Source organism: Ochotona curzoniae, unplaced genomic scaffold, assembly GCF_017591425.1.
Source record: "Ochotona curzoniae isolate NIBS_2020 unplaced genomic scaffold, NIBS_Ocur_1.0 contig_3332, whole genome shotgun sequence".
Taxonomy (NCBI): domain Eukaryota; kingdom Metazoa; phylum Chordata; class Mammalia; order Lagomorpha; family Ochotonidae; genus Ochotona; species Ochotona curzoniae.
The window spans coordinates 2,812,354-2,835,834 of record NW_024465816.1 but is presented as its reverse complement, the minus strand read 5'-3'; the positions used below and the strand labels follow the sequence as shown (position 1 = coordinate 2,835,834).

The window sequence follows — 23,481 nt, the reverse complement described above, 5'->3', positions numbered from 1 at the left end:
GAAAAAACCATGCATGGATTTTGTTTTTCCTGCCACCCAAATAAACTTGTTTTAGTTCATTTGTCATAAACTGAGGTACTGTTATATATACAGGTGTATTTCCCTCTTGCGCCAAGCAGTGCAGTGTTTGATTCAGGGAGGTTGAATCACTCCCTTAGTTTTTAGCCTCATCCCATGTTCTGTAGCATCTATAAACATCAGTCTTCTGGCACTCAGGTGGGCAGAAGACCTTTTCTCCTTGGCATGTCCACTCTGCAGCACTGCTCTTACCACCTGGGCCCTTCTCTCCAAGTTACCACTTGTCTGTTCCTCTTAGTCTTAAATCTGCTGACTTCCGTGTTGCTTGTTTCCGTCTGCTTTTCCTCTTTTTCCTTTTTTGACTGCTCGCTTCTTTTGTCCTTCGCTGACACAGCAGCTGATGGGAGGGCAAAGTGGAAAGGAAGAGTTTTACTCCATATAAGTCTGTGATCTGTCTTGGCTTTCTGGTGCGCAGGCTTTGGGATCTCACTTGGGGAGACAGGTGAGAGGTCGGCAGTGTCATCCTGCACCCGGCTGTTGGATTGCTTCAGGCCTCCTGGAGTTCACAATGTTCTGTTCGTAGCTGCTTTTTCTCAAGCCCCACGATTGAGGATGCATTCATTGTGTTACTTTGATCTGGTAGTGGCTGCATTGCAGTGTTCACCTTTTAATTACAGTAATATGCTGTTTTACTTACATTAAAGCTTCATGCTATAATCTGAAAATGTACATATTAGGTAAGAGTTTCAGTAGAAAATTTGCTTTGTTATTCAAAAGCGATTTATAAACAAAATGTGTATTTTGACATTTCCCATATGTTCAAAAGAGTAAATTCAACTAGTGTAAAATTCACTAAATTTTAAATTACAAGATCTTTGCGTAAGTGCTTTGTAATTTTTTTTTGTTTTGACATTTGTATAACTTGATTTGTTTGTATCTAAGGAAATTAAGCAGATTTAATACAACTTTAGGAATCTCTTATGAAATATCATGAGATGCGGGTAACCCAGTCATGCCAATTGAACACTTTGTCTCAGATAGTTCACGTCTATTTTATGTTCTCATTTGAAAAGGAGTCCATTGATAAATCAGGTGAATGAAGCATAGTGGATCAAAATTGGCTTCATTTTTTCAGGAAATTGTTTAGGAATTTATTTATGGACTCGCTTCAGCAGCACATGCAATAGCATTGGAGGGATTCACCGGGAGCATGCGGACATTGAGCACCAAGCTCTCCCAACCAGGCTTCACCTCCCAGACGCTCAGAATGAGAGCTCACAGCAGCTGTGGTCTCTTCAGGAAGCTGATCACACATGGCTGTACATTGAAAAGACTCAAACTTTTTTCTTTCAAAGATTTATTTATTTTTTGTTGGGAAGTCAGATATACAGAGAGGAAGATCTTCCATCCGATGATTCACTCCCCAAGTGACCACAAAGCTGGTGCTGTGCTCATCCAAAGCCAGGATCTAGAAACTTCTTCTGGGTCTCCCACACAGACGCAGGAGTCCAAGGCTTTGGACTGTCCTCGACTGCTTTCCTAGGCCACAAGCAGGGAGCTGGATGGGAAGTGGAGCTGCCAGGATTAGAACCAGCGCCCATATGGGATCACAGAGTGTTCAAGGCAAGGACTATAGCTGCTAGGCCACCACGCTGGGCCCTCATTTAAACTATGAACAATGAGTTAGTAATCAACTATTTGTACAGGATAAGGGGATGGTAGAAATAAAACATTTCTGTTTTTGTAGAGCTTGTTCAGGTGTCTGTTATAATGGTATAAAAGCTGTGACGCTAATGCAAAATTTATGTCCTGCTCTGCAAAAGTTTGAGTGGATACTGATATATAAAATAGCTAAAATTTATTTAGCTATTTAAATAAGGCTAATCCGAGGCTCCTGGCTTCGGATCGGCAGAGCACTGGCTGTTGTGCTCACTTTGGGAGTGAATCATCAAGCGGAAGATCTTCCTCTCTGTCTCTCCTCTCTGTATATCTGCCTTTCCAATAAAAATAAAATGAATCTTTAAAAAAAAAGTGTTATGTATTTTAAAAAAATCCTTATTGTTTGACAGGAAATACTTCCTTCTTTATAAGATCGTATGCTGCCTCCAAAGTACAGCTTGCAGAGCTTTGTTGAGCAGGTGTAATTTTCCCAAGTATTTTCTTATTCCAGTTAATAGTAACCAATTTAATTATTTGGGTTACAGTTTATTTTATTTATAATTTTTCCTTTTATTTAGAATAGTTGCAATATTGATATTGATGTGAAATAGGAGATTTAAAAGATTTTCTGGAGGAGGGTCTCTGGTGCCTGGCTTCAGATTGGCGCAGCACCGGCCATTGCGGTCATTTGGATAGTGAATCATCGGACGGAAGATCTTCCTCTCTGTCTGACCTCCTTTCTCTCTGTCTCTCTCTCTCTCTCTCTCTCTCTATATATATATATATATACATATGTATGTATGTATATGACTTTGCAATAAAAATAAATAAATTTTTTAAAAAGTTAGATTTTCTAAGGCCTGCATTATTGCGGTTCAGATGTGCATATATTCGTCCCAATTTGCATTTTCTAAAATAGTCAATAGTCCTTTGGTTGAAATGGAATTAAAAAACTTGTATTCCAAGCTGTTAGCACAAGATATGGCTGCCCTTATGAGCCATGAACTTAAGTCGCTGCTACTTTTGGGCAGCAAATACCAGCACAGTTTTCTTGTACTTTTTACTTTCCGAGGGTATATCTTTAAGCAGGAGGAGCTCAAGTCCACTTCAGTCAAATGCAGGTGGATCTTATTTGAAATCCCTTATTGACTCTGGGTTCTAGTTCTCTTAAACCATCCCATGAAGTTTTCCCATGGTTGAGGCAGAACCTAACTTGCTTTGAACTCTGAGCATCATCCTTGGCTCCAGGCATTGAGGCAGGAAGAAGCCTGAAAATGATGCTCGGTGCGAGTGTAGAGGGGAAGTTCTACCCTCACTCGAGAGACTGAAATGCTACAAGCTGGAATTAGGGACAGGATATGTAACTTCCAAAGGACACCAGGTTCTTGGCCAGGTGGGAATGTCCTGTCTGCCACTGTATGAGACCCATAAAAGCATTTGATCTGGTTCTGCCATAGGCAGCTGCAGGCAAGACTTGAAATTCAATAAATGTATGCAACCAGCTAATTTTAAGTTGATAATTTTGTGTGACCCATAGATGATGATATAAATATCCAAAAGACCTGTGGTAGAAAAATGTTCCCAGTGAAGAAAATGAGCAGCGGAAGTTGGAAGAGGTGAATGCTTTATTTGATAAACTCCAGGATACCGATCTTTACATGTTGTATTGTTGTTTCTTTTACTGTGCCATTGGAAAAATGCCTGTCTGTGTGCTGTCAATTACAAGGTGCATCCCCAGCCTTAGAGAAAAGGAAAGTGGGATCCACTGGCATTTGAAAAAATAATAGAAAGCGAGGCTAAGAGGACATTCTGCACTTGATTTTAGCCAAAAGGCCGAGAAGCGATTAAGAGGATATTCTTAATTCTGAAAGGCTGATCTCTATATGGATAAAGTGGCAAAAATGTTAGAATCTTCTCTATCATGTTGCTCCACATCAGCCCTGTTAGAACCTTGGTGGCCAGTCGACTGATTATCAGAGGCTGGTATAATTAAGAGGATGTTTTAAAAGGGATATAATTCTTGGGTGATTGTCCTCCCTTTTGTGCTTGATAAGAAAATTGAATTTTCAACTTCTCTGGATCTCAAACAGGGTTTGGAGGTTTCAGACAAGTCATTTCTTTGTATCCAGGGTCCTCTATTCAGTTAAAGTTCTGGTGTCTGCTAAATCCAAGGAAGTGTGCAAACTGCAGATTTTTATCTTGGTGGTTATACTAATTTGCCAGAGAATAGTTTAGAAGATTTGGAATGTACAGAAGTGTCAGATGGTCTTAGTGTATTGTCTTATGTTAATGTCTACGTCTTAGAACAAAATCCATGTTTAACGCACATGAAGGGGAACAGCGTGATTTCCTAATCTTAAGAATCAAAAAGAGATAATCTTAGTAACTATCCAGGAGGTTTTATAGGAGGCCAACTGAACTGGATATTATAAATATTTGATTTTATAGTAACTTTGTTAGCTTTCAGACACAAAGTGAACTGTGAAGGCACATCTCTAGTGTAACTGTGATCATTGACACAAGGACATAGACTTCACATTTTAACAAAGCTGCAGTGGGAATATATCTCAAATTTGATGGCATGATGTGGTTTGAGTTTTTCTTGCGGTATGTTTTACAGTGACGTGTCAGATTCGATAAATTGGGAATGGTAGAAATAATGGAAACTGGCACTGTAGACGATCTGCAGGCCTTTCTCTTCATAGGCATTTAAAATTGAGGACTTGATTATTCTCTGTCAGAATGATTGACAAGGAGTAATTTACAAATTATCTCTTGTCAGCCTAAATAATCTTCATTTTGGACATTGATTCCAGTTCATTTCAGCAGAATATATTTTAATAAGATAAGTAAGTTTTGACAGCTGTTCAAATATTGGAAAAGCGGATATTCAACATTTTTCTTAAATCCTAAGAGCTTTGTTAAATTTGGTTTTTGAGGCCTGTCTGGGTTCTATTTTCTGGTTTGGCATGTTACTGCAATAGTAACAGGCATTTTGTTGGAATAATAGATGTCTTAAGGTTTATAGTATATCAGCCAAGGTGCTATATTTTCTACTCTGTTTAGAAATTTCCTCAGTGAAAATTTTGGTTTGTAGACTTTCCAGCTTCCAGGAGTAGCCAAGAGGAGTAAGGCAAATTAATATGTATTTGAATATAACAGATTCTTCCTTTGTTTTATGCATTACATATGCTACCCAACAAAAGCAATTAATTTAATTTGGCTACTTGGTACCACAGAAAATTCAAAGGTCCAGGCTTTTTCCTTTGATTCTACCATGTAGCTATTAAGAAATCTTCTGTAAGCCGAAACAGCATTGCTCCTTGAGCAATTTTTGTTGGATGGTCTGTGCTAGACTCTTTCCTGCGTGATGGCTTCCAGCTGTTACCGACAGCATTCGGAGTGGGTGTAGTGTTGCACATTTCTTAGAGTCAGTGCTCCATTTCCAATTAAGACACACATCTGGAGGTGCTCAAGAAAAATTAGTGCATTTAGCCTTCAAAGTGTTACGTGTGACCAGTTTGCTTCAGCCCGCCTGTATGTGAGCAGACACATGGTGTTGAATTTGGCTTCTCTTTCTCCCCCACACAGAGCATCTCCCATATTTATGGTGCACTTCGTGGAAGGCTTACCACAGAATGACTTGCAGCGCTATGTATTTCATTTGGAAGGATGTCTTTATCAAATAAAGTCTGTAATCCAGTACCAAGCAAATAATCATTTTATTACATGGATTTTAGATGCTGATGGTGAGTGTTTCAGTGTTTTCTTTTGTAATAGTAGGCATAGAAACTAAGCCTTTTTTTTTTTTTAATTCCTTTTGCTCTCTTTTCTTGCCTCTACAGCAAAATAAACTCTCATGAACTGTTTGAAGTACCTTTATTCTCTTTTTTTTTTCTGTTAGATCTCTGGGTATACACTTATGCTGTGTACATCTCCTTTTTAATCAGAGGATGAGATGATACACTGTGTTTACTGTTTACTTATTTTCCACTTCATGTTTTTCCTTTTAGTTTTTCAATTGCATATTATATGTTTACTTAATTTTTTTTAAAAAAAGATCTTTCTGTTTGATGTGAAAGGCAGAGTTAAAGAGGGAGAGATCAATCATTGGTTCACCTGCAGTTGCTAGGGCTGGGCCGTGCTGGAGCCAGGAACTTCAAAACACTCAGGCTGTCTTTGGTTGCTTTCCCAGGGCTTTAGAAGAGAGCTGGAATGAAAGTAACCAGGACACAAACTGATGTCCTGCATCTGAGATAGCGACTTAACCCACTAAGCCACAATGCAGACCTGGAGTTTTCAGAATTTTTTAGATATTTCACAGATATGTTAAAGAGAAAGTTCATCATTTTACTCTGTTGTTAGCATAAACAAAATAGCAAACATTTGTTTTGAAGATGATTAGACAGCATAGTCCTTTGTCACTGTGAAACAGAATATCTGAAATGCATGATTTGCTAATAGCTACGGTGAAAGTAAAGCCTTTTCTTACATAAGAGTCTCAGTAATAAGTGTTGTCCATGAATTTTGGAAAATTTGAGTGTTTACTTTGCCTTAGGCAGAAACAGCCCCACCCCTTGAAAGTTCTGGAGGAGTCACTTTAATCATTCTGTTGTTTGGGCACTCCTGGGAATGATTTGAATGGGTGGTACAAAACTGTATTATTAGGGGCAGGCCTTTCAGATATCTTTGAAGTCATAACTAAAAATACTGTACTACAAGAGAACTTTGTAGACTGAAACTTACATTGTGAATATGATTATTACCTTAAGGTATCATCCTGCATCACAGGTAATTCTGTATAACATAAAAAACAAAACCAGCTTCCTGTTAACATTAGAGGGAATGAAAGTCTACTTCAGGCACAGCCTGGTTCCCAGTCCTAACAGCATGCAAGAATCCGTTGGTTAGTTTAAAAATGTTCAGGCTTTAACCTCAACAAATCAATCCGTTTTGGAGCTTGGCCTCAAATAATTCAAAAGCTTACCAGGCACACGTGTGATAGAGAACCACTGATGTAGACCAACCAAAGCTTCAAAGTTTTAATGAGTACAGAATAAAGATTCTGGCTTTAGATATTTGTGTATGTGGGAGGGTTAGCGGAAGTCTGTTTAATTTTTTTTTCTTTATTTAACTATTGGAACATTTTTATTTCTGTTGTGTGATTTATGTACTGTTTATATCATATCTGTATTTTAATAAGCATTCTCATCTTGTTCTAAATTTTTCCCTTTGGGATGTTTCTGTGTTGGGTTGTTCACACGTAGGTCACTACTGATACTTCAGAAATTGACCAGTCTTTTACTAACTAAATTGACCTGAAGTTTCTTGAGTAGATCCTTTTCTCCTCTCCTTAACTTCCCAGTTCCTCACAGTGAGTTCCTTCTAGGAGACCATTGAAGCCTGTACTTGAATTCTCTGTTCCTCTCCTCTTAAAATGTTTCTGGACAGTAAAAGATGAAGGACAGATGTGTTATGTATATGACCTAGCAGTTTTCTCTATATGCTTTTAGGAATATTTTTTTTGGTTAAGGTTAAAAGTGTATGTAAAAGAAAAGGGGAAGGGAAATTTAATGCACTTTTAATACTTATGCTGAGGCTTCTAACACCCTTTTCATCCTCAAAGTAATACATTGGGTTAGATGCCCGTTATGCACTTCAGAGTAGAAAATGCCCGATAGTGAGTAGGATGGTGAGTTAATATGACTTTTAAATCATATTGTGTTTCTTAGGAATAGAGCTACGTATTTGCTGCAATTCCCATGGCAATTTACTTTTTCTAGCTACTTACACTTCAGATAGTTATAGATATTGATATGTAAAGGGGAAATATGAGTTGTTTTGCAAAGTCAGTAATACAAACATAGATATATTGAGAAACTTATTCAGGTTTTTAGGTGTGCAATATTAGGTTAGATACATTCATGATGTTGTGTAGTTAGCACCACTGATCTCTAGAACTTTCCATCATCTTAACAAATTCTTCTTAAATTCCCCTTCCCTCTCCCCATACCCCCTGGTAACCACCATTCATGCTACTTGTCTGAATTTGACAGCCCTAGGTACTTCATGCAAGACGGAACTATACAATATTTGTCATTTTATGTCTGAATTATTTCAGTTAACATATTTTCAAGATGAATCCATGTTATAATGTTTCTCAGGTTTTCTTTTTCCTTAAAGGCTTAGAAAGATTCCCTTGTCTTATTACCCACTCATCCATTGGTGAACCTGTGGTTTGTCCCCCCTGCTAGCTGAGTAATGCTGCTCTGAATGTTAGGGGACAAGTTACTGAATCCCTGCTTTCAGTTCTGTGTGTGTACCTGCAGTGGGTGGGCCAGGTCTCAGGGTAGTTCTCAGTTTAACCGTGGGAGGAACTACCAGACTGTTGCACAGCAGCGTTCAGTTTTCCATTCCCCAGTAAAAAAGTTCCACTTTGTGCCTGTCTCCACCACACGTACTGTTGTGCTTTGTGGTGGTGCTGCTTGACAGTAGCCATCCTCATGGTGTCTTTGCTTTCTCTTTTTGTAAGGAATGGTTTACATGAAGTCACAGCTTGTACTCTCCACTCACATTTCACCAATGCTTAATGACCGCTGTTCCTACCACTCCACTGAAATCTGTCAAAAATAACTGCCAGCAGCGAGCACACTGTTGGGAATAGTGGATTCTTCACAGACCTAGTCCTGGTCTTCAGATGTGTCTCTTGGCATCCACCATCTTTTTTCTCACTTGACAAATGAGACACTCAAGTAATCCAAGAACTAAAAAATGTTGGCAACTAAAGTAGTAATTTTCATTTATCTGGGTAATACAGAACAACGTAACCTCTTTGATGATGTTGGATAAATTGATTGTTATTGTACTCTAAGTACCAGAAGTTAATCATGCTCATAGTTCTGTCTTGATTTTTGTGTCTATTTTTGGAGAGTGTCACTTATCCAGAAAGCTGCCTCCATTTTTAAGATTTCTGAATATATTAATCCCTAATTCTTGCCATTCAAATTAGGACTGTAGCAGGATAAGGGTGATGATCAGGACAAGACAACATTTAAAATAGAAGAAACTTAACTAGGGTGGTGATGTTTGTAAGAGTAACCTCTTTGACTCTTCCCCAACCCCCAGGAAGTTGGCTGGAATGTGACGACTTAAAAGGCCTCTGTTGCGAGAGACACGAGGAATTTGAAGTTCCTGCTTCAGAGATACATATTGTTATTTGGGAAAGAAAAACATCCCAGCTGGCAGATCAAGAAGCTGCCCGCCTTCCCCTTGGGAAGCCTAATGATGAGCATGCTTTTGGTGCTGATCGGTCATCTTCTGCAGCACTGGGTCCTAGGCAGGCAGCCTCCTCAGCGGGAACAGCCTCACTCACACACCCTGCGGGTGGATCAGTTGCTCCTCACACTGGTCCACCAGATGAAGCTGCGGCTCCTGGGGATCATTTCCTTCCAGGGCCAAAAAGTGTGGTTGCCAGCAAGGTTTTACCTTCAACATCGAAAGAAGCTGTCCAGAAAAGTGTCACTGTTTTTCAAGTTAAGTCTCAAACTGTCCTATTGGAAAATGAACCTAACGCAAATAAAACGGGAATTGTCAAAACAGATACTTTACAGACACAAGACTCACTAATGGCTTCTTCAGTACCAGAACCGTGTAAAGAAAACCAAGTCCAAGGCCAGTTTGTAGGTTCAGGCTGTCCATCTCAAGCTGTAAATACAAATGTGCCATTGGTGCAGCTGAGTACAAGAGACACTGTTGGTGCGAAGGCTGTGGATGGCAGTCACTCTGCTGGGCTTACACGGACAGAGAAATCAGTAGAAGTGGAGAATGCTCAGTTAAAACAATTCCTTCCTCCCAAATCTGAGCCGTCAAAACCAGAGCAGCATGCTGCTCCATCTCTGCTATCTAATCTGAACAAGAAAGAACCTGCAACAGATTCCCAAACTGCAATAGTGAAGCCACTACAGAATCAGTCTGTAAAAGAGAATCAGAAGAAACCATTTGTGGGAAGTTGGGTTAAAGGCTTGTTAAGCAGAGGGGTTTCTTTTATGCCACTCTGTGTTTCTGCTTACAATAGAGACACTGATTTGCAGCCTTCTGTAGTTGCAAGGGCAAACAGTGTGGACAACTTTAAAGCGAAAGGTAAAAAACCAAAGGCTAAGCAGGGATCCAAGAAAACCCGGAAGCATGCAGGCAAGCCACCTCTGGTCCCCAGTCTCCCGCCCACTGCTCCGCCAGCTAGTGTAGCCATTCCTCCAGCTGCTGTTCCACTGCCCAGCACAGCTGCTGTTCCACCGCCCAGCACAGCTGCTGCTCCACCTAGCGCAGTGGCTCCTCCAGCCAGCACGGCTGCTCTTCCACCACCCGGCACAGCCGCTCCTCCAGCTTCTCTACCCCTTAGCACAGTGGTTTCACCACCCAACATGGCTGCTCCTCCAGGTCCTCCACCCAGCATGGCTGTTCCTCCAGGTCCTCCACCCACCAAGGCTGCTCCTCCAGGTCCTCCACCCACCAAGGCTGCTCATCCAGCTTCTCTACCCCTTAGCACAGCGGTTTCACCACCCAGCATGGCTGCTGCTCCTCCAGGTCCTCCACCCACCATGGCTGCTCCTCCCAGTTCTCCACTCACCGCAGCCTCTCCTCCATCTTCTCTACCCCTTAGCACAACTGTTTTACCACCCAACATGGCTGCTGCTCCTCCAGGTCCTCCACCCAGCATGGCTGCTTCTCCAGCTTCTCTGCCACCTACCACAGCCCCTTTACCTGCTAGTGTAGCTGCTCCGCCTGGGGGTGTGAGTGCTGCCTCGATAGTTTTGAACAAGTCTGACAGCACCTCATATGGAGCTCAATTCAGCCACGGTCCTCATGGAAATGAAACTTTTTCTTCAGCAAAATATGGAGATTCAGTTGAAGGTCAGATTCATAAACTTCGACTAAAACTTCTTAAAAAACTGAAGGCCAAAAAGAGGAAGTTAGCTGCACTTAAGTCTTCCCCCCAAAATGGAACACTTCCAGGAGGAAGTTCAGAACACATATCCCAGTGTGAGTCTCCAAATTGCTGTGAATCATTAGATGATTTGTTAAAAGAGCTACAATATAACATTGATATTGCAGATAATAAATTGGGGTACTCTCCTGTTTTATCCTACAACGGTCAAACTCAGGAAGAAATTTTGGCAGAAATATTATCTCCTACAAACACTGTTTCAACGGAGCTGTCGGACAATGGGGATGTTGACTTCAGATATTTGGAACTGGGAGATGACTGTATGCCGGCACCAGTACCTAGTGACTTAAACAGTACTTCCCAAAACACACTTCTCCAACAGGAACGTGATTATTGCAGCCCCAGCAGGAAGAATGAGTGTGAAACTCAACCAGACTTAGCAACAAGTGATGCCTGCAGTAAAACATTAAGCTTTGAGAGTCCAATGAAGACTGACATTTTGGATGAGTTTTTTTCCACATCAACATTAGATTCATTAGCCAATGACACATTAGACTTACCTCATTTTGATGAATGCCTGTTTGAGAATTTTTGAATGCTTGATTCTTTTAATATTTATTCTTATACTTACAAAAAAGACTTTCAGATAGTGTGTTATACACTGGCCTTAGGTAATAACCATGAACAAAATGTAGACTTCCTTTTGGTTCTGCCTGTGAAGCATGAAATTTTTTTTTCTACAAATTAAAATTATCAGGAATATGTTTTTGTTGTTAGTTTCATTTTCTACTTACAGAAAGATACGGATCTCAAAATGCTAAACATGGGAAGTGTGTTTTGGTTTTCTGGCAACCTGAACAGTTGAGTGCACTACATTTTCAAGTTTTAAATTTTGGCTATGTTGGTTCAGGAAAAACACTATGCAGATGTAAGTTGTTGTATGCGATGTAAGAATGTGTGATAGTTTTGTGTGCTGATTCTCTGGTCTTAGAGCCTAAGCCTGTTTTTTGATAGAGTGCTGTAAAGATGGTACTGCTTTTTCTGTCCTCAGGATGCCAGGAAACCTTACTGCTAGAATGTTGAGGAATGTTATGTGATTGGTAAATGAGCTTTAACAATAAGAAGTGTGTTTGTATTGATCCACCAAAAAATAATGTATTAACCTCAATTTTTTCCCTAAGACATTTATTCTTTTTGTGCATACAAATTGGGAAATCATATACCAGTTCTATTTAGGAAAATAAGCAAAGCTTACCAGGCTTACTGTATGAGTCTGTTGGGTTCTGTTACTTATGAAATGTTTAAAAAAAAAAAAGAAAGAAATGTGGGTTGATTTAAATCCCAGTATTTGGGCCTGGTGCGGTGCCTTAGTGGCTAAAGTCCTTACCTTGACCGCACCGGGATCCCATATGGGCTCCAGTTCTAATCCTGGTAGTTCCACTTCCCATCCAGCTCCCTGCTTGTGGCCTGGGAAAGCAGTAGAGGACAGCCCAAAGCCTTAGGTTCCTGCATCCGTGTGGGAGACCTGGAGGAAGTTCCTGGTTTCTGGCTTTGGATCGGTGCTGCACCAGCCATTGCGGCCACTTGGGGAGTGAATCATCAGACGGAAGATCTTCCTCTCTGTCTCTCCTCCTCTCTGTATATCTGACCTTCCAATAAAAGTAAATCCCAGTATTTGTATGCGTGAGCAACTTTCCTCTTATCTCATGGACAAAGAGCCCCTGTACACAGTGGAGAGATTGTGCAGCTGGGATTGAGTAGGGTGGTTGTCAACACAGGAGAGCTGCCAGTTTCCATTCCATCTCAGGCTTCATATCCTGTTGGTTCTCCAGACGGCACCACTGCTAAAGTGACTGCCATTAGCAACAACATTTACTGAGGTGTAAGGTTTTCAGTACTTTGCCCAAAAGCCCAGTACTTAATGATCTGTCAGGTTTACTCCCACACCTCTTCTTTCTTGAAATTACAAAAGTAGTGTATATTTATTGTATGAAAAATAGAAAGAATACAGGAAAACCAGAATTTTAAACATTCATCTTGATTATTATAGCTGCTGCAAATATTGTATGCATACAAGTCTTAAGTGAAAATGAGAACCTATTGGACTATATGTATATGATTTGTTTTTGCATATTGCTTAATAGTTTTCCATCTCAGTTTTTGAGAACTGTAGAAAAATTGCGTAATGGAACATTATATGGATCACCATTGTTCCACTAATCTTTCTAGATTCTGAGGTGAATTGTACTATTTCGCACGGCTACCATTAATTGTGCTGAAATCCCCACAAATTATGGCACATGTTCAGGTGTTCAGAGGAATGACTGTGCTGGTCCAAAGGATACACACAGTTAACATCTTCCAGGATTGCTTGGTTGGCTTCCCTGAACTCTCCCAAGCATAGGCAATAGAATTGAAGCCAGGAAAGAATATCGTGGCTGCTTTGGGTTTTCATCATTGCTAACGAGGTAACTGCTAACCAGTTGAGTTTCTTTGAGGAATTGCTGTCCATCTTTTGCTTGTTAAAGGTTTTCCATGATACAAGTATTTCTTGTTATATATGGAATACATTACATAACAACATTAAGTGCACAGCAATGCAGTGAGCCAGGGTGAGGCAGTAAAGTGAAAGGAAATACTTACCCTGTACGAGTTTGCCTCCTAAACAAGATGAGTACTCGAATGCAAAGATTTCAATATCCTTTCGTTTCAAAACAAACTTAACCTTTGAAGTACTGTTGTATGGAATGCTAGGTAGTATCTGGAGGAAATTATAGTTAATTCCTGTAATTTTTGGTAGTTTTCATAAAGTCACCAGTGAACACCAGGTCAGCAAGTACTAAACTATAAACCATCGCTCCTTGGGGAAATGCAGTGTGAGGTTCCTGCAAGCATCTTGCTATACAGTCAGCCAGTCTATGAATACCACTGTTTTTGTGAGGGTCTGTTAATGATACACTATTAAATGTGTAGTACAGATTGAACTCATCCCTGGCTAGGATATTCTCTAAAAGACTCACCACTGTTTTGTGCTTAAGAATGCTAGAGAGCAGGGCCATGGTGTGAAAGTCTCTGCCTACAGCGCCAGCATACACGCAGGCGCTGCTTCATGTCCCAGCTGCTCCACTTTGAATTCAGCTCCCTGCTGAATGGCCTGGGAAGGCAGCAGAGAATGACCCAAGTCCTTGAGGTTCTCTGCAACAAGCTCCTGGCTTTGAAGTGACCCAGCTTCAGTTGTTGCAGCTATTAGGGGAGTAAGCCAGCAGATGGAAAAAGATGGAAGATCGTCTTTGTGTCTCTTTGACTCGAATAAAAATGGATTTTTTTTAAAAGAGATAGTGTTAAACACTTTCATGGCTGTACCTAGCCACTTAAACAGAAATCACAAAAATGCAAAAAGCTTGATACTGAAAGACAAAACCACAATATGGAGATGCCAGATACCACATCTTACATGGCTTTGTGAATCATTGTGAAGGCTATCTACATTGAACACAGGGAACCACTGGAAGGATTCAACCAAAAGAGTAACAGTTGTGGTCTGGGCTTTAAACAGGATCCCTGAAGTGCACAGAGTAACTACAGATGTCCAGAGTAGAAGCTCTCATCTACAGTTTCCATAGAGGTCCAGTCTAGGGCACTACTTGTGGAGTAATTGGGTTGTTGCCGTTTCAAAGATGGAGCTAACTGAATGTGTTGATGTAGGATAGAAACGGGAGTGAAAAATCATTCCCAGGTGGTGTCTGAGCCAGTGAGTGCTGTTCTGTGGGTCAGACCTAGAAAGGAAGGGATCTGAGGTGGGTAGATTATTTCAATTTATGGTGTGTTAATTGAGGGATTCCTACTAGATTTTCAAGTAGAGATAATTTACCAGTAAGTTGGGCAACACTGGGGGCTGAGGACAGAGATGATTGGGAATTGGAAATGCATGAGTCTTAATGCCAATGTATAGGCTGGTTTGAGGGAATAAAGAGGGCATTAGGAAAACTAGAGAGTGTGGTTCCCTGCAAAGAAAAGACCTTGTTCTAGTGTTTGTTCTAGTGTTCTTCCCAGCTTGGAGAAGCAGCCCATGAAGGGTGAGAAGAGGCACCAGGAGGCGAAACACAAGTAGAGGCACAGTTTTTGTGAAAGGCACAGATATCCCGATGGCAGCAAGCCGGAAAACATCTCCCAAACCCTTCCTGTCTGCGGGCTCCAGGCCTTCAGATTGAACCAGCCAAGGATGGCGAGTGTTCAGGATCAAAACTGCAGGACTGAAGATGGAACTATTTCCTAAGCAGTACAGCACCGCAACTCCTTCCAGAGCATTTACATTGTGCTAGGTATGATTGAGTATATGGGCGCATGTGTGCACTATGCAAGTACTGTACCATTTTATGCAGGGACGTGAGGTTCCACAGATTTCCATATAGGGTCTTGATATTAATCCCTGCAGTTACTGGGAGATGACAACAAAAGCAGCAGATTGGGTGGGTCGGTTATTCAAAGCCAGCAGAGTCCTGAGGAGAAAGAGGGAGCAGGGGGTTGAGATAGCAACAAGGCTCAACAATACAGCTGAGGGGATGACGGGAGTAAAGTGGTCACCACCGAACATTCTTCGGGGTACTCAGATTTCACTTAGTACCACGCAGGGGAGAGATGGCTGAGGAAATTGAGGCCACAGAATGTCCTGTCCAGCCAGATCAAACATTTCAAAAGGCACTGTGCAAGGCGTAGGGGGCCAGACAGGTACAGCCAGTTGGATGAGATTATGGCCTGGGCATCTTGAAGCGGAGATGGGAGCAAGGGGCCTTCCCCTCAAGCCTGCAGTAGTTGAACTGCAGTCTTACATCTACTCAAAGTATAAACATAGTAAATTCTCTCACTTGGCAATATTGGTTCCCAATTGACCACTTAAAATGTTTAGATGTATAGAATTTTTATGTTATTTTAGTCTTCCTTTTGTTACTGTGTTTTAGCTAGGGTGTTTCAAGCCAAAGCATATAACTATGTTTTCTAGTGAAACCAGGTTCTGGGTTTTTTTCCTTTTGTGTGTGTGTCTGTGTGTATGAATCTTTAATATTTGGAACATATTTTTAAATAGTTGAGAGGCAGACAGAGCACTTATCTGTTTATTTCCCAAAATACCCACAGCAGCTTTCCAGGCAATGGCTGGGAGTCCGGATCATAACTTTCCCATGTGGGTGCCAGGAACCCAGCTGCTGGAGCCAGTGCTACTGTCTCTTGCTCTGCATCAGCAGGAAGTTAGAGTTGGGAGCTGGAGCCAGGAATTGAACCCATGTACCCCAATACAGGATGCAGACACTTCCCCCAGTGACTTAGTATGCATTCGGATATCTAACCTTACAAGTGTTTGGTTGTTTCTGCTTATCCCCAGAGTAAACTGTGAACACCATTTATTAACTAACCCCTACTATTCTTTAGTCATTCAGAATGTATCATTCACATTTCTTATTCAATTTCTGTAGTATGGTGGGGTTGTCAGAAGGATTTTTTTAACTCTAATTTTGAATACTAATTAGGAAGTATAAATGGGGGGTGGACAGTGTTGTGATGTATTGGGTTAAACTGCTGCTTGGAAGAGCTGCATCCTGTATGTGCTGTGGTTTGTGTCTGGCTGCTGCACTTCTGATTCAGTTCACTGATGTGGCTGGGAAAGCAGCTTGGAAGATGACTCCTGCACCGGTATTGGAGACCTAGATGAAGCTTCTCACATCACGCCGGCCCACTTCTGGATGTTGTGGTCATTTGGGGTATGTACCAGCAAATAGAGTTCTCTGTTTCTTGGTTCTCTCTGTAACTCTTTCAATAAATAAATAAATACTTTTTTAAAAAGTGTAAATAGGAGTCCGTGGTGTAGAGGGTTTAGCTACCTGCATCCCAGATGAGCCCTAGCTGCTCCATTTCTTATCCTGCTCTCTGCTCCCGTGCCTAGGAAAGCAGCAGCAGATGGCCTAGGTTCTGTGCCCACATGGGAGACTTGGATAAAGTTCCCAACTCTGGCTTTAGCCTCACTTGGTCGTGGCCATTTTCCATCACTTGGGTAGTAAGCTGGCAGATGGAAGGTTGCTCTCCCTGACCACACTGTAGGGCCAGTGTGGTGGTTTGGAGAAAAGTGGAATTAGTAAGTTGAATCTGAGTGGTTTCTAGAAGCAATGTAAGTGGGCACCACTGTCACAGAACAGTCACCCCCTGTTTGTGGGCTTCCCCAGGAAACTCTGTGAACTTCTCTGCGGCTCTGGCTGCCTTGACTCCTCTCTGCTCTGGTAAAGAGCTATGGTGTGGGCAGCTATTGTTCAGACCTGAGGTCCTATGCCAAGCCCAACAGACCACACTGAACCAAAATGGGGTCATTCACACAAGGTGCACTTAATGAGCAAACTGAGCCCTAGAAATGGGTTGAGTAAGAGAGTCATGGTCATCGATTAGAATGGATTCAGGCAGCCTGAGCCTGCGTGGTTAAGAAAGCCTCACCTGCTTTATACCCACTGTGAAAAACATGACTTTGAAACCAACACCCTTGTGACCCCTGTTTCTGCTCTTTGGGGCAAGTAATGCCTATAAAAAGGCCAAACCCTCTGCCGAGTCCCTAGGAGTTCCCCTTGGGCACCCTTCCTTCCAGGAGGGGTGCTGCTGACTCACAGTCACTGGTAGCCCACTCCAGAGAAACAGCAGCCACAAGGAAAAGGAAGCCTGTACAATGCTCGAGAAAAAAGGCATTTTGTTTAGTTACTGCAGGTACTTCACCGCTTGTAAACTGATGTCCCATTGGCCATGGATCTTGTGTGTTAAAGAATCCCTGCACTTAAACTAATTGAGAAATTCCACATTTAAAACTCAGAATTGCCAGCAAGCTGGTTCAGGAAACAGAGCTGGGGATCAAACCCGCAGACTCTAAAATGGGATCTCAGCATCCCAGTGAGCATCACATCCTTGGCTGAACACCTGTCCCCAATTAAGGAAAGTAAACCAGCATTGTTCCTATGCACAGATCGTGTATCTGTTTACTACCCCGGCAGCTGAGCGTCTCCTAATTCAGAAGTGTGTGTTTGATTTACTTGTTTGGGAATAAGTAGAGTCACTGTTGACAATAATTTCTGTTGTTTTTACTAAAAATAAAAAAAAGTGAAAAATGGCTCCATTCCTATGAGGGATAGCTAAAATATGGCCATTTTCTGGATGTCATTAAAGCAATTCAGAAGAAACACATTGGTATCTGCTAATGCTGTAAATTCCTACAGGGTGATCCTGAAAGGACCCATATTTTACAGCTCTTCCTAGCTAGTCACTCCAGATTGGAACAATAAAACATGGAGCGCTAAAACCTCCAGGCAGCTTTATTGTCGGTTTCAGATTCTTCATTACTAATTTTCCCTACCTACTTAATTACCCAGTATCGCCCTCCTCATCCCTTAAGAAAAATCAAACTAATATCTCTTTGTGTCAGTGGTATTAGACAATTCAGGCTTTATGTGTATGTGTGACCCTAGAATCTTCAGTTTAGTCATTTTTTCCTAAACACTTTGGAGTGTATGTTAGTATAAAGTATGTCAGCATATTTTATGGCCTTTACAAAGAAAAATAGACATTTAATAATTTGTATTGAGTCTGGGGTTTCAAAGTCTGAGGGCCAAGAACTATGCTTCTAAAAGTCTTGGTCTGTTTGCTGTGGAAAAAAAAAATATTTAGGTCAAAGTAGTGGAGGCTGCAAGTCCAAGCCTGTGCATGGCCTCTGGTGCCATCATGACGTGGCAGATGACACTACAGGGGAAGTGTTCGTGGGACGGAGAGTCCCTTTTAGGGCTGCATCACTGAGGACCTAACTACTTGGTGCTAAGCCCTCTTAGAGGCTCTGTCATCTTTTAGTATTGCCATACTGGGTCCAAGCTTCCAACACAGGGATATTGTGGGGTTGCGGGGGAAGGGGCTAACCAATCCCAATCACACCTGTGACTTGGACATCACAAACAACTTCCTGATATACATATTTGATGAGTCTTTAGCTTCCCATTCAGATTTCCACAGCATTCCAGGAGTCCCTAATGTAGTCTCAAGAAGTTTAGCTGAAAAAGCACTGAAGCTTAACTTACAATTTAACTTTTTAAAAAAATGAAGATTGTGTCTGGAATTAGGTTCTAGGTTCAAGAACTCCATGGTGGAGAATCGGCCACAAATAAGGATTTCCAGGTTTCTGAAGAACCCTCTACATTTCCAGTATCAAATAATTAGGGTCACCTAGGCTCTACATGTAAGTGTTATGCTTGACTCTCCTGTTTTAGACCCCAGATCTTGTTCAATCTTCCCTTGAACTGTACCACACTGCCTTCTCTATACGCACTATGGCCGGGAACCTCACCACCTCTCCTTTAGAACAGATGGCCTCCTAACTCAAAGTTTCATTTCCTCTGTTGCCACACCTACTACCTTCATTAGAATCCATTCTGTGCAGAGGCAGAAGCCTCTAACAATTACTCTCTTGCTTTGCAGGGTGAAGGTTCACCTCGGCTCTGTGTCTTCAAACCCTTCCAACAAGCGCAGGCCATTTCCAGGGCACTAGCTTTAAGCTCACTTGTCCTGCATCCTGGTGGATGCTCATTCCCCCCCCCCCCCATCTTAAATGCCTTTCCCCCACTTTGGGCTTCTTTAGATCCTTCAGGGTTGTTTCAAAATCTCCTGACTGGTCTGCCTCCTTGGCTGCCAAGGACCATTTTTCCCACAGTTGTCATGCTGACTCTCTTCTCCGTCCTCTGTGTTTGGTCTGACTGCCCACCTCTGGGAACTGCCCTTTAGATGTCAAGGGCTGCTGCTGTATGGGGATGTACTGGTGACAGGCCTGTCAGAGGTGAGCAAGTGAGATGAAGTGGAGACCCTGGCCCCACTCTCAAGGGGTATGCTGTAGTTTGTTCCTACCCAAACTCATGCTGAAACTTGTTCCCAACTCTTTAACAGTGTGGAGAAGTAGCCTAACCCTCAACAGGTGTTTTGGGTCATGAGGGCTCTACTTTCATGAAAAGTTGAATGCTGTTCCCAAGAGAGTGGGGATAGTTCTAAAGGTGGCTCAACTTGTCTTTTTTTTTTTGAAGGTTCACATTATTCACTTATTTTCATCTTATTTGAAAGGCAAAGATACACGGGTTTACTACTTAAACACCTGCACCAGCCAGGGCTGGGTCAAGCTGAAGCCAGGAGCCAGGAATTCCATCCAGGTCTCCCATGTGGTTGGTAGGGACTCAAGCACATGCTGCCTCCCAGGGTCAGCATTAGCAGGAGGTTGGATTGGAAGTGGAGCCAGGCCTCAAACCAGGCATTCTACAGATACACAATGAGGGCACCCCCAGCAGCACCTTAGCCAATGGGCTAGACATGGCCCGTCAGTATGTGCTGTTGCTTCCTCTCTCTGTGCTCTCACATGCACCTGCTCACCCTTCTGCCACAAGGTCCTCCCCAGAAAGCAAGCAGATGCTGGCAGCATGTTCTTGGAGCAGAAGTCTCTTTCCTTTATAAATGGTTCAGCCTCAGGTGCTTTGTCCCTGCAACAAAAAACAGATAAAGAGTCCATAGACCATTGCAGATGACCAGCAACTCACTGCTTCAGAGTGGTGTGTGGTGGTTGGAGGGAAGAAGGGCATCTAAACCAGACTGAGGCAGAAGCAGCAGGGGTGGGATAACATTGGGGGGAGGAGGAGGGAGGAGCTGTCCTGATGCTATTCAGGTAAGTGGGATGGGTGTGTGGAAGGGTATGGGATGCATGAAGAAACACATAGGTTGGAGCCAGGGCGGTGGATCCTATAGACCCTTGTGTTGCTAATTCTAAGAATCTGAAGGAACTGCCTAGACCATGAATGTCATCATTAACAACGGAAAGGGGGTCTCTGCCCCAGAAAGCTGTCACCTCAGATAACCATGCTCAGTTTCCTAGTGGAAGGAAGGACTCAGAGCAAATCCTCTGGCCTTCGTCTTGAATGTTGGACTGAGCTTGAAGTGAACAATTCCATGATCCAATCCCCCTTCATTTTCTTGTTTGTCCCTGTTAGCCACCCAGTAGCACTGGTGGAAATCTGGCACTCTGATGGTCATCAGGACCCAGTGAAGACCATTCCAAGTGACATGTTCTGTCTCCTCCTCTAGGGCTCCTGCCTAAGCAACAGAAGGGATTTTGTATCAATGGACAATTTGATCAGAGCATTTGTCAAAGCACCCAAGACCCATTCCAATGATCCACTTCCCGGTTCCTTCTTCTAGGTCTTCAAATCCATCCCAGAGACAAAGCAGCCTACACCATGCTCAGTCCTGGCAGAAATGAATGTGATGCTATTACATTAGCCTTGATTCTGTATCTTTATAGAATTTGTCATATAAATTACCTGTCAAACCAGGGCCATTGGAGACTTCTTAACAGGAACCCATACAAAGCATTTCCGCCTAGAGCTGCATTGTGGCACAGTGAGGCCTGAAATACCAATACCCCATATCAGTACGTGGTTGGAGTCCCGGCTGCTCCACTTCCCATCCAGCAGCCTGCTAATACACCTGCGAAGGCAGCAGAACGTAGCCCCTGAACTCGTGCCCCTGCCACCCACATGGGGGTTTTGGCTTCTTGGTTTTGTTTTCTTGTTTCCACTTTTAATTCTGCCATTTTCTCTTAATGTTCAAGTTTTAACAAAGAGGTGCTTTTGGCTTCTGGCTTCAGCCCGGCATGGCCCAGCCATTGTAGATATTGCTCTTTCCTTCTTTTCTTTTCATTTTTCCTTTTTCTTTCTTTTTTCCTCCCGCCCTCCCTCCCTTCCTTCCTTCTTTCCTTCCTTCCAGTTTATTTATTTGAAAGGAAGAGTGACATGCAAGGAGAGAGAGAGGGGGGAGGCAGGCACGCACACACACACACACACACACACACACACATGTCTTCGTGCTGGATCACTCCCGATAGCCACAATGGCCAGTGCTGGGCCAGGCTGAAGCCAGGAGGCAGGAGTTCTTGAGGGTCACACAGATAGGTGCAGGGGCCTGCTTTCCCCGGCCATTGGCAGGGAGCTGGATTTTAAAAGTGCAACACCTGGGACTCAAATTGGTGCCCACAGGGAATGCTGGGGTTGCCAGCAGTGGTTTGTGACACAACACCTGCCCCACGACAGTCAGACTGTCAGGCATTTATTTCTAAAAGGTTTTTCTGCCCGCGTTTCACCTTCAGGGGAAATTCTTCCGCTCAGCGCTGCTATTGGTGTCCTCCCATGCTTGAAGTTCACAGTCAAAAGCTGCTAACAGAGTTTCTTTGCATGCTCCATGTTCGCATGCTTTCAGATGAGCCCTCTTGGCACACTTTGCTCTGGAAGGCTCTCCATCCTTCTGGAGTCGAGACAGGCAATATTGAATCATTCCATTTGCTTTTCGTTTTTCATTTATTCTCTCACACGTGTTTATTCGTGCATCAGTCATTGGGAATTTGGGTTGTGATTTGCCATTAGGATGGCGTCTGTCATTCTCCTGCGGGCCCTAACAGGAACGCTGCCCACAACCCGCGGAAAGATGGATTTCTGAGTGGGAACACCCAACAGACCGGAATGGGGTACCACTAAACAAGCCGCATCATGACTATGCACTGGGGCCTGGAGAAAGGCACAGAGAGCTGTGCTAGAACTGTGGCACGGTCGTACTCCTTTTCCATTAAAACAACAAATCTCATCGCTGGCCACCGCACTTTTAAAATGGGAAAAGATTGCCGTCCCTGGGTGGGCTCGAACCACCAACCTTTCGGTTAACAGCCGAACGCGCTAACCGATTGCGCCACAGAGACTTCGTCGCTCAGGCCGCGGTGAGCGGTGTACACATTTCCGCCGCGCCGGCAGCGGCGCCTCTCGCCACTCCGGGCGCCGCCACCCTGGCGCGGGCGGAGGAGGCAGCGGAAGCGGCCGAGCCGCTGGACGTGCCCGGCCGAGGGCGGGCCTCCTGGGCGGAACCGGGACGCGAGGGTCGGGCAGGAGGCGGCCGAGCTGCTGCGGGCCGCGGACATCGCGCTGTCCCGGCGTGACCCGCCCTGGCGCCGCGTGCGCGCTCCAGCGGAGGCCGCGAGCCGCCGGGCGGCGCTTTTGTTTGGGGGCTTGTTCTGGGTTGTTCCTGCCCCTTCCCGCCCCCTGAGGCTGGTCGGGACACAGGGTCACCGCTGGAACGTGGCCGCGGCCCCCTGAGGATCCACCCTGCGGGGTGGGAAGGGAGGTCCTTCACCGAGGCCCCCGGACAGGGAGCCTCCCCTCGCCCGCCTTCTGCGGAGGAGGAGGAAGGTACGGGCTGAAGCGCGAACCCGGGAACGGAGGGGAAAGCTCTTGCAGGCGCTCTGGCCCTCCAGGCGGCCGGCCCGCAGCCCGCCTTGCCCTGGTCCTCCGCGCTGGGATGCGCCTCGCTCTGGCCTGCCGGGGCACCCCGCTCCGCCGACACACCGGCCTTTGCCGGTCCCTCCTTTTCCTGCTCAGCTGGTTCCCTTCTCCCTGTCCTTTTCAGAATATGTCAACGATTTTCAAGCGCCCATTCAGTCAGGACGCTGGCCGACCACCCGTTTCCAGAACCTTCTCTGGAAACCCCATACCCTGGAAACTGTCACCAACCACCACCATCCCTTGCTTTCTCTCTCTCTCTTTTTTTCTTTTCTCTCCCTCTTCCTTCCTTTCTAAAGATGTATTTATTTTATTGAAAAGACAGATTCACAGAGAGGAGACACAGAGAGAAAGATCTTTATCCACTGGTTCACTGCTCATGTGGCCGCAACGACAGGAGCTGAGCAGATCTGAAGCCAGGAGCTTCTTCCAGGTCTGCGTGGGTGCAGGGTCCCAAGGCTTTGGGCCATTTTCTGCTGCTTTCCTAGGCCCTTT

The 23,481-nt window shown here is 43.7% G+C and overlaps 1 protein-coding gene and 1 non-coding gene across 5 annotated transcripts in view; one reads left to right on the top strand and one right to left on the bottom strand.

Annotated features, from left to right (window-relative positions):
• Positions 1-11,971, top strand: part of USPL1 (ubiquitin specific peptidase like 1) — a 37,475-nt gene extending 25,504 nt beyond the window's left edge. For 2 of the 4 annotated variants that reach the window (XM_040979830.1, XM_040979828.1), the window contains exons 7-8: positions 5,269-5,426; positions 8,803-11,971. In XM_040979830.1, the coding sequence (XP_040835764.1) occupies positions 5,269-5,426; positions 8,803-11,216 (2,572 nt within the window). In that variant the 3' untranslated portion in view covers positions 11,217-11,971. The remainder of the gene's footprint in view (positions 1-5,268; positions 5,427-8,802) is intronic. The other 2 variants (XM_040979831.1, XM_040979829.1) reach the window with 2 other exon arrangements.
• A 10,367-nt stretch (positions 11,972-22,338) lies between these two features.
• TRNAN-GUU lies at positions 22,339-22,412 on the bottom strand. Its single transcript has one exon. It is a non-coding gene; the product is annotated as a tRNA-Asn (tRNA).
• Between the last annotated feature and the right edge of the window lie 1,069 nt (positions 22,413-23,481).